Source organism: Phasianus colchicus, chromosome Z (genome assembly GCF_987193195.1).
Source record: "Phasianus colchicus chromosome Z, bPhaCol1.hap1.1, whole genome shotgun sequence".
Classification (NCBI taxonomy): Eukaryota; Metazoa; Chordata; class Aves; order Galliformes; family Phasianidae; genus Phasianus; species Phasianus colchicus.
In genome coordinates this window covers 17,743,761-17,758,833 of record NC_143476.1, presented here as the reverse complement: position 1 = coordinate 17,758,833, position 15,073 = coordinate 17,743,761, and the positions used below count along the sequence as shown (strand labels likewise).

The 15,073-nt window shown below is 38.2% G+C and overlaps 1 protein-coding gene across 1 annotated transcript in view; it reads right to left on the bottom strand.

Moving 5' to 3' along the window:
* The window catches only part of FBXL17 (F-box and leucine rich repeat protein 17), a 284,666-nt gene that overhangs the window by 194,998 nt on the left and 74,595 nt on the right, over positions 1 to 15,073 (bottom strand). Inside the window, exon 5 of the mRNA XM_031605035.2 lies at positions 6,305 to 6,412. Coding sequence (XP_031460895.2) covers positions 6,305 to 6,412 — 108 coding nt within the window. The remainder of the gene's footprint in view (positions 1 to 6,304; positions 6,413 to 15,073) is intronic.

Here is a 15,073-nt window from a genome sequence, read left to right as displayed (position 1 = left end):
CGATCCTCTTCAGAACTAAAGACAAATTATTTCTGAAGGAAATACTTATAAGGACTTAATGAGCTTTAAATTCACATCTTCTGCTAATTAAGCTTAATTTACTTGACTCTCTCTGTGTATATATACTATCAGGGAATAAAATGGTCTCTGATTTAAACTCTCCAAAGGATATGTATGATCACAGGAAGTAAAAAACGAGCAACCACAAAAAGAATTTAAGTTACTGTCATGTTTTTTTCTTTTAATTTTCTTTTTTACCATTACGTCAATAGAATCTACAAACCATTTTTTTAAGAAGGCAGATACATTAATTTTGATTTAAGAATAAACTGAAGTAAAGGAACCATATTATTGAGATATACAATTTCATGAAATAGTAATCATATATGGTATAAAAACTGGAAAATGATTCAATAGTTATGGAAGGAACTATTTTACAATAGACTGATTTAATGTTCTGCACATTCGTGACATTTAATTCCTTAAACACAGCAAAACACTGAGTTTAAATCAGAAATGCTTAAATAAGGAATATGTGTTCAAAACAAAACTGTGTTAAAAGCATGGCTGAATTTCACAACTTACAGAAGACAAAAAATAACCTGGTTTTGAAGACTGTACAGAGTTGTAAAAAATTTTTAAACTTAATTAAAAGGGAGAATTTAAAAGATATATTAATTAAGAAAACATTTATTCAATATATTCCTTTTTTTTGTTACGTAGCACAACAGCAGGAAAGTGAAAGACATTTGTATTCATGGTGCTATGTCTTCCAACCTGAATGATAATAATAATTCAGGTTTTTCAAATTCTTGCATGCATACTTTCACAAGTTAAACTACAGAAAATAAATATACCACCTTCCTTTCAATGGGTGAAGCCCACTGCAAAGCAGCAGAAAGCAAGCAGAAAGCACTACTTCCATGCACACTTAAACTGCATATATAGTACCTGAGATATAAAAGCTGGAATTTATAAACTGGAAATAATAGTTGCTGTTAAAACGCATTATCACTGAATCATAATTTACTGTCTATGTTATTTGCTCTCAAGAACACCTAATGAACCATTTGTGTTTTGGAAATTTTCATACGCCCACAGAGTACTGAAGCCCTTTCAAATCATGCAATCAACATTCTCTGCAATGTCTGTTCTGCTTTTTTTTTAACTTGAAAAACTGCGGTTACAAGAATCAAACTCTTATAAATGATGAAAAGAATCTCTTAGCATGGACACTGTTAACTTCATGTACCAGAATGGTCAGGTTTAGATTTACATGATGTAAAAAGGTTGCCATGGTTTTATGATTTTTGGTTATCAGTATTACACATCACAACATCAGGCAGTGCACTGGGACTTAAAGAGTTAATGTTCCAGTTCTGGGTACCTGTCCCAGAAGAGCAGAAGAACTACATACCCCAAAGGACTTCACGTTCAGAGAAAAGAGAAAATCCCTGGCAGGGTCACAGGACTGGACTCTCCTCCCTTCTGCTCATCCTGACCACACGTCTCGTCACAGCATTAGAGTAGGGCCTTCAGCATTTGGACACTCTCTCTCATTTTATTTGTTTTATTACCTTCAACTCTAATTATATTGTATTATAGAATCATAGAATCACTCAGGTTGGAAAAAACCTTCAGGATCATCAAGTCCAACCATGACCTAACCATACTACCCTAACAACCCTCCACTAAATCATGTCCCTGAGCACCACATTCAAATGGTTTTTAAACACATCCAGGGATGGTGACTCAGCCACCTCCCTGGGGAGCCTATTCCAGTGCTTAACAACCCTTTCTGTAAAGAAGTGTTTCCTAATATTCTACCTAAACTTAACCTGGCACAACTTGAGGCCATCTTCCCTCATCCTGTCACCTGTTATCTTGCATTCCTATATCTTATTTTGTAAATTTGTTTCTCCTCAGATGGTTGCTTCTGTTCTGCTTTGGGCCCACCTCTCTATCCTGTTCCCCTACCCCTTTCCAGGGCATGAATCCCTGGAATCCTCCACCCCCCCATTCATGGAACTGGGACAAATCAGCCCATAAACTGTTGACAAAGGGTCTCTTACATGGGACTGCCACATTTCCAGTGTGAAGGCAAATACCAGAAAGAATCTCACAGAATCATTATGTTCAGAAATCTTAAGGAACTTTTCCCATGATTAACAAGACTAACATTTAAAAGGACATCTTATTAATTGGAAGCAGATTCAAATAAACTAAATGTCTCTTCATGAAATAGAGCCTGTTTTACTAATTGTTTAAAATAAAATAAAAAATTTTCTAGACCTAGACAAAGAGGAAAAATTATGTTATAAGGGAAAAAGACTTTAGGAGCTGAAAGTATGCTGAAATATTACCATAAAAAAGGACAAGTCAGTGTATTTTATGTGAAAATAAATCAGTAACTGAAGAAAGGGAGCACACAGTACCTCAGTTTCGAAAAGGCTCTTGCACAATCAGTCTAGCCATGTGTAGATGATAACATTAAAAATCTGTCAAGTGAATAATGTCAGTTCTGAATAACTTCTCGATATTTGGTCTATAAATCTGAACTTTGACTGACCTAATACTGGCCACTGACTCAGGCACAGGTATGATTGGTCATGACACTCGGGGACATTATGAGATAAAGATACAGATAATATAAAAAAGAGTTCTCCTAGATCATATGACTTCATAACCTATCCAGTTAGGATTCACACTTATTCCGATGATGTCTGTAATACATTTTACCCAAACACAGTCCTTCAGAAGTCCACGGTGTAGGAGTACAGATAGAAGTACACAGCTATAAAGCAATTACTCCAGTACACACATCAGAACTCAAAGGAAGAAGACAAGGAGATAACTTGGATAAACAGAATTATATCTCATTATTTCTCAACAAAGTTGAGAAATGTTGGACTAATTATGACACTGTTTCACATATTACATTTACAAGACATAATATTCTAAGTTATCACAACAAATCCCTGGCTACAACTGAGAGTCCAACAGGCTGAATTGAACAAACATGCTCCTTCCTTTCCTCCCTCTCCCTCTCTGTGTATGCAGTATGCAGTGCTTCTCCACTTGCCCAGTAATCATCTATATAATTTACTTGATGTATATTTTCTGTAGTTTGTACTAACTTCAAAGAAAAGAAATGCTAGAGCAATAACAGATTTTTGCAAAAAAAAAAACCAATTATTTTTAATATCGCTATGATGAGGAACAAAAATATTGAAAAGAAATGTTGAATGTTTCCTCTTTTCTAAAACATGTAACGCTTTCACTACTATATTCCATGAATAGATATTTTAAAAGCTTTGTGATTAAGCAGCACTGTAATGCAGAATATCTAAGTGCCAGTATTTTTAAAGAGGAGCTAACATTACTAAAGGGAAAATACAGTAATAATAAACCACTCAATTTCTATACGTCTGTCAGTCTCAAAGGAATTTTACAACAGCAGCCAGTGCTGTTGTAATAACAGCGGTTATCTGTGGTTTGCACACAGGAAGAAGAAGAACAGGAGAACATTTGCTCTACACAGCCTTGCAGGACACATTTACAGGCCAGTCAGAGCTAAGAACAGATTCCACATTCTCTTAGAATACGGGTTAGTATGACCACTTATGACTTTTAAAACCATTTATGAACTGACGGTAAAAAAATGCACACTATTTAGACAAAAACAAAACAAAACAAAACAACGATGTCGTTAACAGATGAATTCTGGAAAAGATAGACACAGCAGTTTAAGATAAAGCTATTGTTGCACAGATATTTGTCGTCATTCCCGGACAGTGGCTATTTCCTCCAAACAAAAACCAGAGAAGTGAAATGTGTGCTGGTGCCAGACGCTTCAGTGCAGTTCAGAGTTCTACTTAAAACTGCCTGCTGTACGATGAGTGAAACAAGTCATCAGGCATGGAAAAAACTATCAGTGTCACTACAGCAAGATTAACAAGATACCACTTTTCAATTGTTTCAGAATTCCAGTGCTAATTTTGCTACTGTCTCATGCTATGATGGGAAAGATCTCCTTACCCACTCTTTTTCCTGCATAAAAGACATCAAAACTCTTGCCTATAACACAAGTGTTTTTAGTAAGCATCTCACCTTAATGTATCAACAAATATTAGAAAACAAAATAAGAGAAAGCAACCCACTCACACTACTATCGTGCACTGAATGTCACTTGTATGTTAAAAACACACTTAGTGAGCCTTACAGATCACATCACATCAGTGAGGTAACCTCACTGCTCTCTTCTGCTCCCTGAGGAGGCAAGCAGAAGGCTCAGGCCAGGCTCTGCCCTGGGAGCTGATGGCAGGATGGGGAAAAAAAAAAAACTGCACCAGGGGAGGTTTGGACTGGACACTAGGATGAATTTCTTCACTATGAGGGTGGTTATCCACTGGTTATCCTAGAGAAGTGGTTGATGTCCCATGCCTCTTTGTTCATTTGGACAACGCTATTGGTAAAATGCTTTATTTGGTTAGTGCTGAAGTGGTCAGTTGAACTAGATGGTCTTTGTAGGTTCTTTCCAACTGAACTGTTGTGTTCATTGTTTACCAGAACTTGATTACATTGAATTCCCATTTCTACAGACATCTTTACCAGTTATAATAAGGGAAATTTGGACTGGATGTTAGGAAGAAGTTTTTTATGATAAAGATAGTGACGCACTGCTTCGGTTGCCCAGTAAGGAGATGGATACCCCATCCTTGGAGGCATTCAAAGTCAGACTGGACAGTCTGAGGAACCTGTTCAAGCTGAAGATGTCCACTGCATGGGGAGTTGGACTAAGTTTAAAGGTCCTTTGCAACTCAAATGATCCTATGATTCTGTGATTAGGTTCTATTTTCTCCTCCACTATTTCAATTTTTTTTAAAATTCTTAGCTATATAAATACCATAGTTCTTTTAAATACTAATTTCTATGTCACAGGTGCATTTTCTGATCTTCTTGATGTTTACATGATTTCTCAATTTACTTTCAGCTGGGAATTTTAATGAATAGGCTCATCCAAGTAATTCATTTTATTGAACACTTTCACTAATCTTCGCAGGTTCATACAAAAAAAGTTCTCCTACACATCACTCCTATTAAGTAGAAGTAAAAGAAAAGGAAATAAAATATAATTTTCACACAACATATAAATTATAATACAGATGTGGATATATACAAAATGTGTGTGCACAGGGGATATATTGTTGTAGTGAAGGGATTATCTAAATCTCTTGCACTCAGAATCATGTAATTCCAGTTCAAGAATTTTTGTTGTGTTAACAACAGTCTAGTAAAACCAGGCATTTTAAAGACATTTTACTACACAGCATTATTAATTCTGAGAGGAAGCGCCATCCCTTGAATAACACAGAATCACACAATTGTAGGGTTTGGAAGGGACCTCTAGAAATCATTGATTCCAATTCCACTGCAAAGCAGGCTTCCTACAGCAGGCCGCACAGGTAGGTATCCAGGTGGGTCTTGAACATCTCCACAGAAGGAGAATCCACAACCACCCTTGGCAGCCTGTTCCAGCGCTCCATAACCCTCACAGTGAAGAAGTTCCTTCACATATAGGTGTGGAACTTCCTATGCTCCAGTTTATGGCCATTTCCACTTGTTCTGTCCCCACTGGATACAGTACTCTAGGTGAGACCTCACCAGGGCAGAGTAGAGGAGGAGGATACCTCTTTGATCCTCCCTTGCCACATTCCTTTTAATGCACCCCAGGATCCCATTGGCCTTCTTGGCCACGGGGGCACATTGCTTGCCCACAGGCAACCTGTCGTCCACCAGAGCCCCCAGGTCCTTCTCCACAGCGCTTCTCTCCAGCAGGTCATGCCCCAACCTGTACTGATAACATGCTGTTATTCCTTCCCAGGTACAAGACTCTACACCTGCTTTAGTTAAACCTCATCTGATTTCTCACTGCCCAACTCTCCAGCCTGTCCAGGTCTCGCTGAATGGCAGCACAGCCTTCAGGTGTGTCAGCCATGCTCCCAGCTTTGTTTCATCAGTGTACTGGCAGAGGGTGGACACTTTCCCCTCATTGTCAATGAAGATACTGAACAAGACCAGACCCAGCACCATCCCCAAGGGTACACCACTAGTAAATATGTTTTTCCAGTTTGTTTTTTTGTTTTTGTTTTTAAACAAGGAAATCCAAACGTTTGTTCAAATAATACAAACTCAATTTATCTCGTCATGTTTCTATCTCTGGCAGCATGACCCTGGTTGATATCTATTGTTTGGCAACAGTCAAAAATGCTAATGAGAAAATAAAAGCAGCTATGATACTTACATTAGTGAGGTGAATTACTCCTCTAGATGTTACGGAGCAGCCCATGAAACCAACATACTGTAGCTCAGGACAGTGCTCTGCAAATGCTTTCACTGACTGATCTGTCACCTGCAGAAAAGATACACAGGTACCGTTGAAGAGGTGATGTGAGTACATACATAATATAATCTATTTTCCCTGTAACTCTGGCAAGATCCTCATTAATGGTTTTATTCATGTTATCACCACTACTATTTATTTTAAGAGTTTGAAAGAAAATGTTAGATGTGCATACATATCTGTAGAAGTGTATGAAGAGGGATGATGAAAGTGGGGGATCATCATCTTGGAGGAGAAGGAAAAATAGAAGAAGAAAGAATGATGGCAACTGAAATTCATTCTGCTTATCTGCAGATAACCCAAGAGACTATTCTATCCACTATTCCCATAAATTATACATAGACATCAAAATACTAACAAATTTGATTGTCATCCTAGAGAATCATGCTGAACATTGCCATGCATCATTTCTTCAGCAAAGAATTTGAACTCAGACATATCCTTAGTTTCCAATCCCTTACTAGACAACATTACTGAAACAAAGACATTGTTTTATATCATTCAGTGTCATTTACCAATTAAATGGAGATTTTACCTATTTTATTATTGCGATTTAAATGAATTTCTCAACCATTTATTTTGTCTAATAACTATGAAACACAAATTAATGCAATGTTTTGCAGGTATACCCAAAGGAGAACTATTTGCCAAGTTTGTGAAGGATGTAAAATGGATATGCTTAAAACATCTCCTTATTTTTCTTTAAGCAAGCTGTTTTGTTTTTTTTTTTTGCTTTTATGAGCAGTATAAATTCCCAATGCAAATGACAGTAGTACAAAACTCTATTTTGCTTTTGGGATAAAAACTACACTGTCCAGGAAAATTGTACTGGAATCATGTCTCACGTGTCTGGAATCCTAAGCCTTGAATGTTTGAGGACATTATGGACATATTCTTGTCATCAGAGAACTCAGAAGCAAAAGAAATCATGAAATACCAAGTCCTTAACTCAGCCTCAGGTGAACAGATACATGCAAACAGTATTCTTATTGTGCTATGTATCACATTTATCCACAGTTCCAACTTGCTTGGCCAACATGTCACTTAAGTGCATACTGGGAGCACATTGTGACCTTGGTGAGACTCTGACAAGGCAATTTTCGAAAAGACAGCCCAGAGAGAAAGGAAACCAACAAGATTATAGACACAATACCACATTTAAGCTGTTTTGATATGAGTTATTAGGTGCAGTTTATACAGGTCTAATGTAGTTTCTCAAAGCAACAGTTTCGGTCTAATGTAGTTTCTCAAAGCAACAGTTTCTCAATGAATAAACAGTTTTCTAGTTACACATCACCCAACTACAAATGAAAGGCAAGACCTCAGGAGCTGGATATTTACAAATCTGAAAACAGACCAAAAGAAAAGGAAAAAAGGGCCAGTTAAACAGAATCAACAATGAAATGGGCACTGGCCATGTTTTTTTGCATTAACCTATGCCCACAGTCTACATACTTAGATTAAAACAAACAAACAAACAAACAAACAAAAACTGTAGTAAAAAATTTCTTCTTTCATTTTGATCTGACAATGTCTTAATCTTATATTATCATCTTTGCACAATTTTCTAAGGACTGTCACACTATCTGGGAATTTTGAAGATTTTGACCACTAGAAATCTGTGACAAATAGCACCTAAAATCAAACATGATTTTCCTAAGACGTTAAAAAAAAAAAAAAAAAAAGTAAAATTTAAATTAGGATTAGAAAAACAGAATATACCAATACTAGCTTTCTACCCTAGCTTTTCTACAGAACATAAACTAAACCCTTTGCTCTTCAGGAGAAAAACCATGCTACAGACTTAATCTACTATCCTTACAGAGGATTAAAGTAACATTCTCTGCCTCAGACAGGTTTGCCCTGGCTAGCAAGAAAGCATATTCATGGACAATCAATGTGGCAAATTTTCAGCATCCTGAACAAAATTAAAAAGTAAATAGTTTTGGCAAAAATTGGTGATCATAAGTACTCAACAGCATACAGACTGGGAGTTAACAGAGTTAAATTTCCTGTGCTTGTTATGTAATCAGGATCTATCTGGTCAGAAGAAGATTTTTACCTCATTACTCATTACCATTCCTGTCCCATGATCTTCATAGTTTAGAAAAAATTATTTACAACCTGTCAACCTGAATATGCCTTACATTTCCTCTGGGAGAATTCACAACTTTTGTCATGCATTTTGCTACTGCAAATGGCAATTTCTGTCCTTAAATCTTGACTTAGAAATGAAATAGTTGTGCACTGAACCTGCTGATGTCTTTAAGCAGACACCATGTTTTGCTGTCAGTTCATAAATGCACCAGATCTGTAGGACGTGACCTCAAGTTTTAATGGGAAACATTGTAAAAATTTCCTGATCAGCACTGCAATATCACAACCAGCATTCTCAATTATGCCAGTACCTATGAATACCTTCCGTCTTTTTCAGACCCAGAGTAATTCGTAGCAATTTGTATTTTAATATCATGATTCTCAGTGAGACAGTCTGCAAAGGAGATCACCAGATACTGTGCTTCATTAGCTACCCATCATAAAATTCCCTCACTGGAGAGAGCAGTTAAGTGGAAGGAAAAATAAACATACATATTTCTGTACATACCTATATACATATACACTTGCAGTTTTACAAGAACCACAGAATCACAGGATTGTACTACATCCCGACTTAGAAGGGACCCACAAGGATCACTGAGTCCAACCCCCGCCTCCACATAGGACCACCCAAAATCCAAACCCTACACCTGAGAACACCTACATCCATCCAAACACTCTCAGAACTCTGGCACTTGAAGCCGTATCCACTGCTCTGGGCAGTCTGTTCCATGCTCACTGCCTTTCGATGAGTAACCCACTCCTGCTGACCCTCCCCTGACACAGTTCCATGCCTTTCTTCACTCTGTGTTCAACTAGATAAAAGAACATCTAATGATAACTTACTTAAACAAAGTATCTGATGAAGGAGCTAAAGAACATAATTCTCACTATGCCTGTCCTCCTTTTCGAAGGTGACTGAGAACCTAAAAATGCTGACCTGCAGTTCAGCAAAAGTAAGTGATGCCTGAATCCTATCCATCAGTATTCTTATACAGTTCTAAAAACACACTAAGCCAAGCTTCGTAAGTAGAAACAGTATTTGTCATTAGAAATGCTTTCATGGGGAGAAAAAAGTAGGTAAGTTTCAGACAGATCTGAAACAGAAATAACAAAGTTAAATTAAAAGCTAAAAAAAAAAAGATTCTATGATGGAAAAACAGTTGTTATTCTGTTTAGTCAGATTGACTGCTATGTTGTTATCTGCAGTGTCTAGCAATGATATATATATTTGAGATTTTATATCTAAACTCAAAACATGCAGGCCAGCTGACTATTTTTACTGTCCCAGGGATGGTAATCTCTTTCACTGTATTTTAACTTCCCAAGAGATGACTTGCTCTGCACACTGCATGATCAGTGACAGTTGAAAAATAAAAATAAAACATGCTCAGCAATAGCATAAACTCAATGATTAAGCAATCTTAACTCTACTCATAATGCAATATGTAATTGTATGCTACGGTTTCCTCAGAGTCCTCTTTATTACTCAGGAGACAGGACAGGTGAAACATGTATTATAAATATGGCTTCTGCAACCTATCAAGCATTTGAGAGTTTCAACTGTCATTCAGACATACTATATAAGAAGATTGGACTAATAATCTAAAAACACATTACCAAAGAAAATATACTGCGGTTCCATTAAAAAGTCCATTGTCAGTAAGGATACAGAAATTCACAGCTAATTTTTTTATAGATCACAGTAGTGTTCTTCCAAGAATCTTTAATATCTGATTGTCTAGTCGACCTTCATTGACTTTCATTCACTCTGTCTTGCTTGATATTAGTCTTGGTTTGAAAAAGTAATAGAGGATGATGAGGAAAGATTTATAAGTTATGCACTAAAGCACTGTGAATGAGAAATACACTGGTCTGGAACTAATAGCACAGATTTTGCTCCTATTAAAAAGATCTATGATAAGCAAGCTACGGTTTAATCATTTTCTTCTTCTGTATTACAGCTTATTATATATGAATTCCAGTTCTGTATTGTTTTACAGAAATTCAATATATTGGCTATTCTGAATTAGATTCTGTAAGTATTAGTTTGTTTTAAACTCCATAGTTGAAGTAGCAAAGAAGAACAGTTCTGAAGAGTAATTCAAACATGAATTTTGAGGTGCAAGACAAGCAAATCCTCACTAAGATGCCATTAATATATAGCAATTAATAAAAACTTACAGAATCTCATGCAGACATGACAGAAAATGGAAAAGAAGTAGGAATAAAAGTACTGTCCAGACCAGAAATGGACACCACATTATTCCATTGAAACAGGCACGCTACAAGTCTATGTCAATTCTTTATATAAAATACATAAATACAAGCTTGCATAATACTGAAGGATTTTTTTTATTTTTATTTTTTTTCAGAAGAAAGGCAGTAGGATAAACTGTGGTAAAGTGAAATACAAAATAAAGAGTCTGTCTGCCATGCATATATTATCCGAGTGTTCACTGCACAAGTCAGTACTAACGGGAGAAGAAAGCCCTTTATTCCTAATTCCCTACTGCATAAATCTGTACCTGTCCTGAACACATCATACTTATATTGGGCAGCACAAGAAGAAAGGAAGGGTCAGAAATTACTCACCTGAATTCAGTTTTATATTTGGAAAGTTTGGAAAGAGGTTTCTAAAAAAACTGATCAACTGATTCAGCCCTAAAACGTCCTTGCTTTTCTTTTATACTGCAGACTTGACAAATTATAAACTTAGAACATCAACATAAAGCCCTGCATGTAGCATGTTGCAAAGACCCTCAAAACTGTTTTGTATCAGATAATTAACCAACGTCAATTTTCCTTGGTCTGTTTTCCCTGGAATCCTTGCATGCAAGAATTGACCATAACATGGTGTAGGCTATTCTCCATATGAATCTTCTTAGGCATAACCTTGCTTTCTTTCTATTTTAGCACAACTCCTGAAATGCATTTGAAGACACAGGAAAATCAAGCAGAACAAAAGTAGTTATTCCACACTTACTCAAATCCTGAACCTACAGTGAGCTCAGTACACACAAGTATACACACTTACACATGAATTAAGGAAAATAAGTCAGGTGAGAAGTTGTGTGCCTTCATGGGGTGCTGAATCAGCAGCTACAGATCTGGCCTTGCTAAGTCCGGTTCTCAGCGCTGATAACAGATGCTTTTCTACAGACTTAGACAATCAGCACAGACAGCAGGTCTCCTGTTTCTCCAAATAACATTGTTAGCTATCCTATCTCTGAAATGCAAGGTTGCAGGCTTGGACAGCAAAACCACGTATTAACAAAGAAGGAGCGGATTGCTGGATGAAGTTGTAGCTGATAAGATGACTGGCCAGAGCAAGCGAAGCGTCCTCCAACTTGACCCACATCAAAGAATACACAGCAAGAAAGACATACAGCCTTCATCAAAAGACCACGAGACAAACACTGAGAGATACCATGCATCTCTCAAAAAGGTGCATAAAAGAACCGAGACTTGAGGTGGGGAAAAATGTCAATCATTTTGGGTACACACTGTAATAACCTTTTCCTGAAAATCTAATGCATATGTAAGCAGTTTATTCTTTAAGTATGTGCCTTTCTTGCACCCTGGTATGCAGACTAGGTGAGAATACCCCTCTGCATCTGGTGTGTGCATGGTGCTGAGTAAACATACCTCCTGCTTTATGTACTCTGTGGTTACAGTTTGATTCTGCACATCAATTTCGTGAGCCAGTCAGGAGGCTTTTTGCTGGGCTGTGGGGCTGGTCAGTCCAGGAGACACTTCTGGTGCACTCCAAGAAATTCAGAGAGGGCTCCCTGGGCTGACACATCCACCATGGAGCATGGAAAGAGCCCCAGCTGCAGACCAGCTATTTTGGGAACAGGGAACCAGTAAGTTGTGAGGAGATGTCCTATGCAGGGTATGAAGGAGTGTGTGCTCCCCTATGGGGAATGTGAGCTCACAGGTCAGCTTACCAGATAGGGTGGGAAGGCTACTTGGGGAGTTCTCCAAGTTAGGGCCCATAGTTTTGAGAGAGCCTATGGGAAGCGATCAAATGGTACTGCATGTAGCATGTGAGCTTGGGAGGGTGTTTGGAGCAAATGTCCAAACTGTTTTTATTTTCTTTTTCTCTTCCTTTTTCTCTGTGGAATTCCATCCCCTGTTTAAAGTACTCTTGTCTTGCTGGACAACACTGGCTACAACTCTTGCCCAGGGAATTCAGTGTTCCCAGGCCCTGGGGAAGTAGGTGGAGTAATCCAAAATAAATTGTGGAAAAGACCATTTGGGGTTGTATTTTGGCTCACTGGAGAAATGTCACCAATGAGCCAGGAGAAAACACTGAATAAGAAACCAGGAACATAAATGAAGTAACAGGAACAGTTTTTATAATTGAGTATTCTAATAATGAGACAAAGTACTGGGTTTTTGTGAATAAGTGCATTGTTTGATATGTGGATTCTGATGGGAGTGGGACAAACTGTTTTGATGGTATATGAAAGTGTAATTGTTAACGGTATATGGAAGCATAATTGAGGGTACGAATAGTGGAATAGTGTACAAAGGCAAAAGGGTTAAAGAGAGGGTGAGTTTACCTGTGCTGGCACAAGAACAACCCCCCTGCACTTTCCCCTCATGAGCAGAACTCTCAGTGTGAGAGAGAGAGCTGGGGCCTGAGACTGCTGCTGTAAACAGCGTTACCTACAAAGGGGGGTGGAGGAGATGGGCGTGAGGATAGCCTTCATCTGCAGAGATCTAAGAAATCCAATATCCCAGTGTTAGTACTGGAAGCCTCTGGAGGGGAGGAGGTGAAACTAAATATATAACATTGTTAGAAAAAATATATGAAATATAATGTTAGTAGTGGATGTAATGATGAGAGTTTGAAAAGTGACAAAGGTTTGGGAAAGACACAGGCTGAGGAAGGCAAAGATGAGCAAGGTGTAACAGGGATGTCACGACTGAAAAGAGGTGAGTGATATGGAAAAACTGATTGAGGAACAGAGATAGTAAGGAAATTGGGAAGAACAACAGCAGCAGCTGCTACTGTTGCTGCACTAGAGCAGGGCCCTAGGACCCAGAGATCCCCTCAGGAAGAGGTAGGGGGCCTGGAAGAGCCCAGGAAGAGCTCTGCCTCCCCTGGACCAAAAGCACAGTGCAAATGGCAGGGAAATGGGACACTGGTGGAGGAATCGTACTAAGTTGAGAGGGAGGGAACCATCCCTGATCGCAAAAGCTGAATGACAGGAACCTGGGAAGTTTACCTTTGCAGATCCACTGGTTAAATCGCAGCTAGGGGAGCAGGATAAAGAGGTTTATTTTTGGTGGATACTGGTGCCTCTCACTAGCCGTAGATGATTTGTGTAACAGTAGTAGGAGCTACTGGCCAACAAGAAAAAGCTTACCTTTTGGGATCAATTAAATACAGGGTGTGAAAACAAGTAGGAATACATAAATTCTTGTACATGCAAGGTTCTCAAAAAACGTTACTCAGGAAAGACTTACTAGAACAAGTGGATGCAGAGATTAAATTCAGTAGAACTGGAGCTAAGAGTCAAACAGTATCAACTGATCAAAAATTTTAAGTCTGGCTCTCACATAAACTGTTGAAAGCAATGCTGTAGTCCCAGAAGATACAGACATCTTAAATCAGGTACTTTTAGGAACGTGGGTATCAAGGATGCTTGGCAACCCCAGCAGAAGTCAAAAGCAGGAGCTAGCCCAGTCAGGGTAAAGCAGCGCCCTTTGAGGATACGAGATTGTAGAAGGATAAAAGAAATGACAGCTAACTTTTTGGAGTTTGGATGTGAATCACCAACACCTCAATCTTATTGATGAAAAATAGATGGCAAGAGTTATATTTTGGTACAATATTTGAGAGCAATTCATAGAATTGTTGAAGATATACACCTAGTGACGGCAAATCCATACACTTTATTAACCAAGTTAAGGAATGAGTAGATGGAGTTTACCTTCTAGATCTGAAAGATGCCTTTTTTACCTGGTTCAGCCAAAGGAGGCCTAAAGTTATTTGCCTTTGAAAAGGAAAACCCCAATAAAGGGAAGAAAAGGCTCAGTTAACCTGGACAATGCTACCCAGGGTTGAGAAATCAATTATTTTTGAGAACTGGTCAACTCTTGATACTGAGACTTGGGTTCCTCCATCCCAGGGTGGAATTTTACTGCAGTATGAGGGTGCCACAGCAACAAAAGAGGACTTGCGTGCAATGGACTCTGAGTTTGCTGAATTTTTTTGTTTAAATGATTATCAAATTTCTCAACAGAAAGCCCAACTGATCAAAGAGAAGGAAGCAATCTGCTGAATGCCCAGAACACCAACATGGAGCTACCTCTAAGCTGGCAATGTGTGACTGCTTGGAGACTGTCTATGCCAGTCAACCAAATCTACAGGAGGAACTACTAAACGATGCTAGGGATTCCTGCGTTTGTCAACAGAAGCAGTTTTGTGAGACAAGGAGACCATAAGGGAGAATACACAATAACTACTACTGACGAGGTAATCAAAGCACAGCCACTACCTGTGGGAACTTTTGCTTAGAAGGCGGAAATAACTGCCTTGACAAGAGCCTTAAATATACA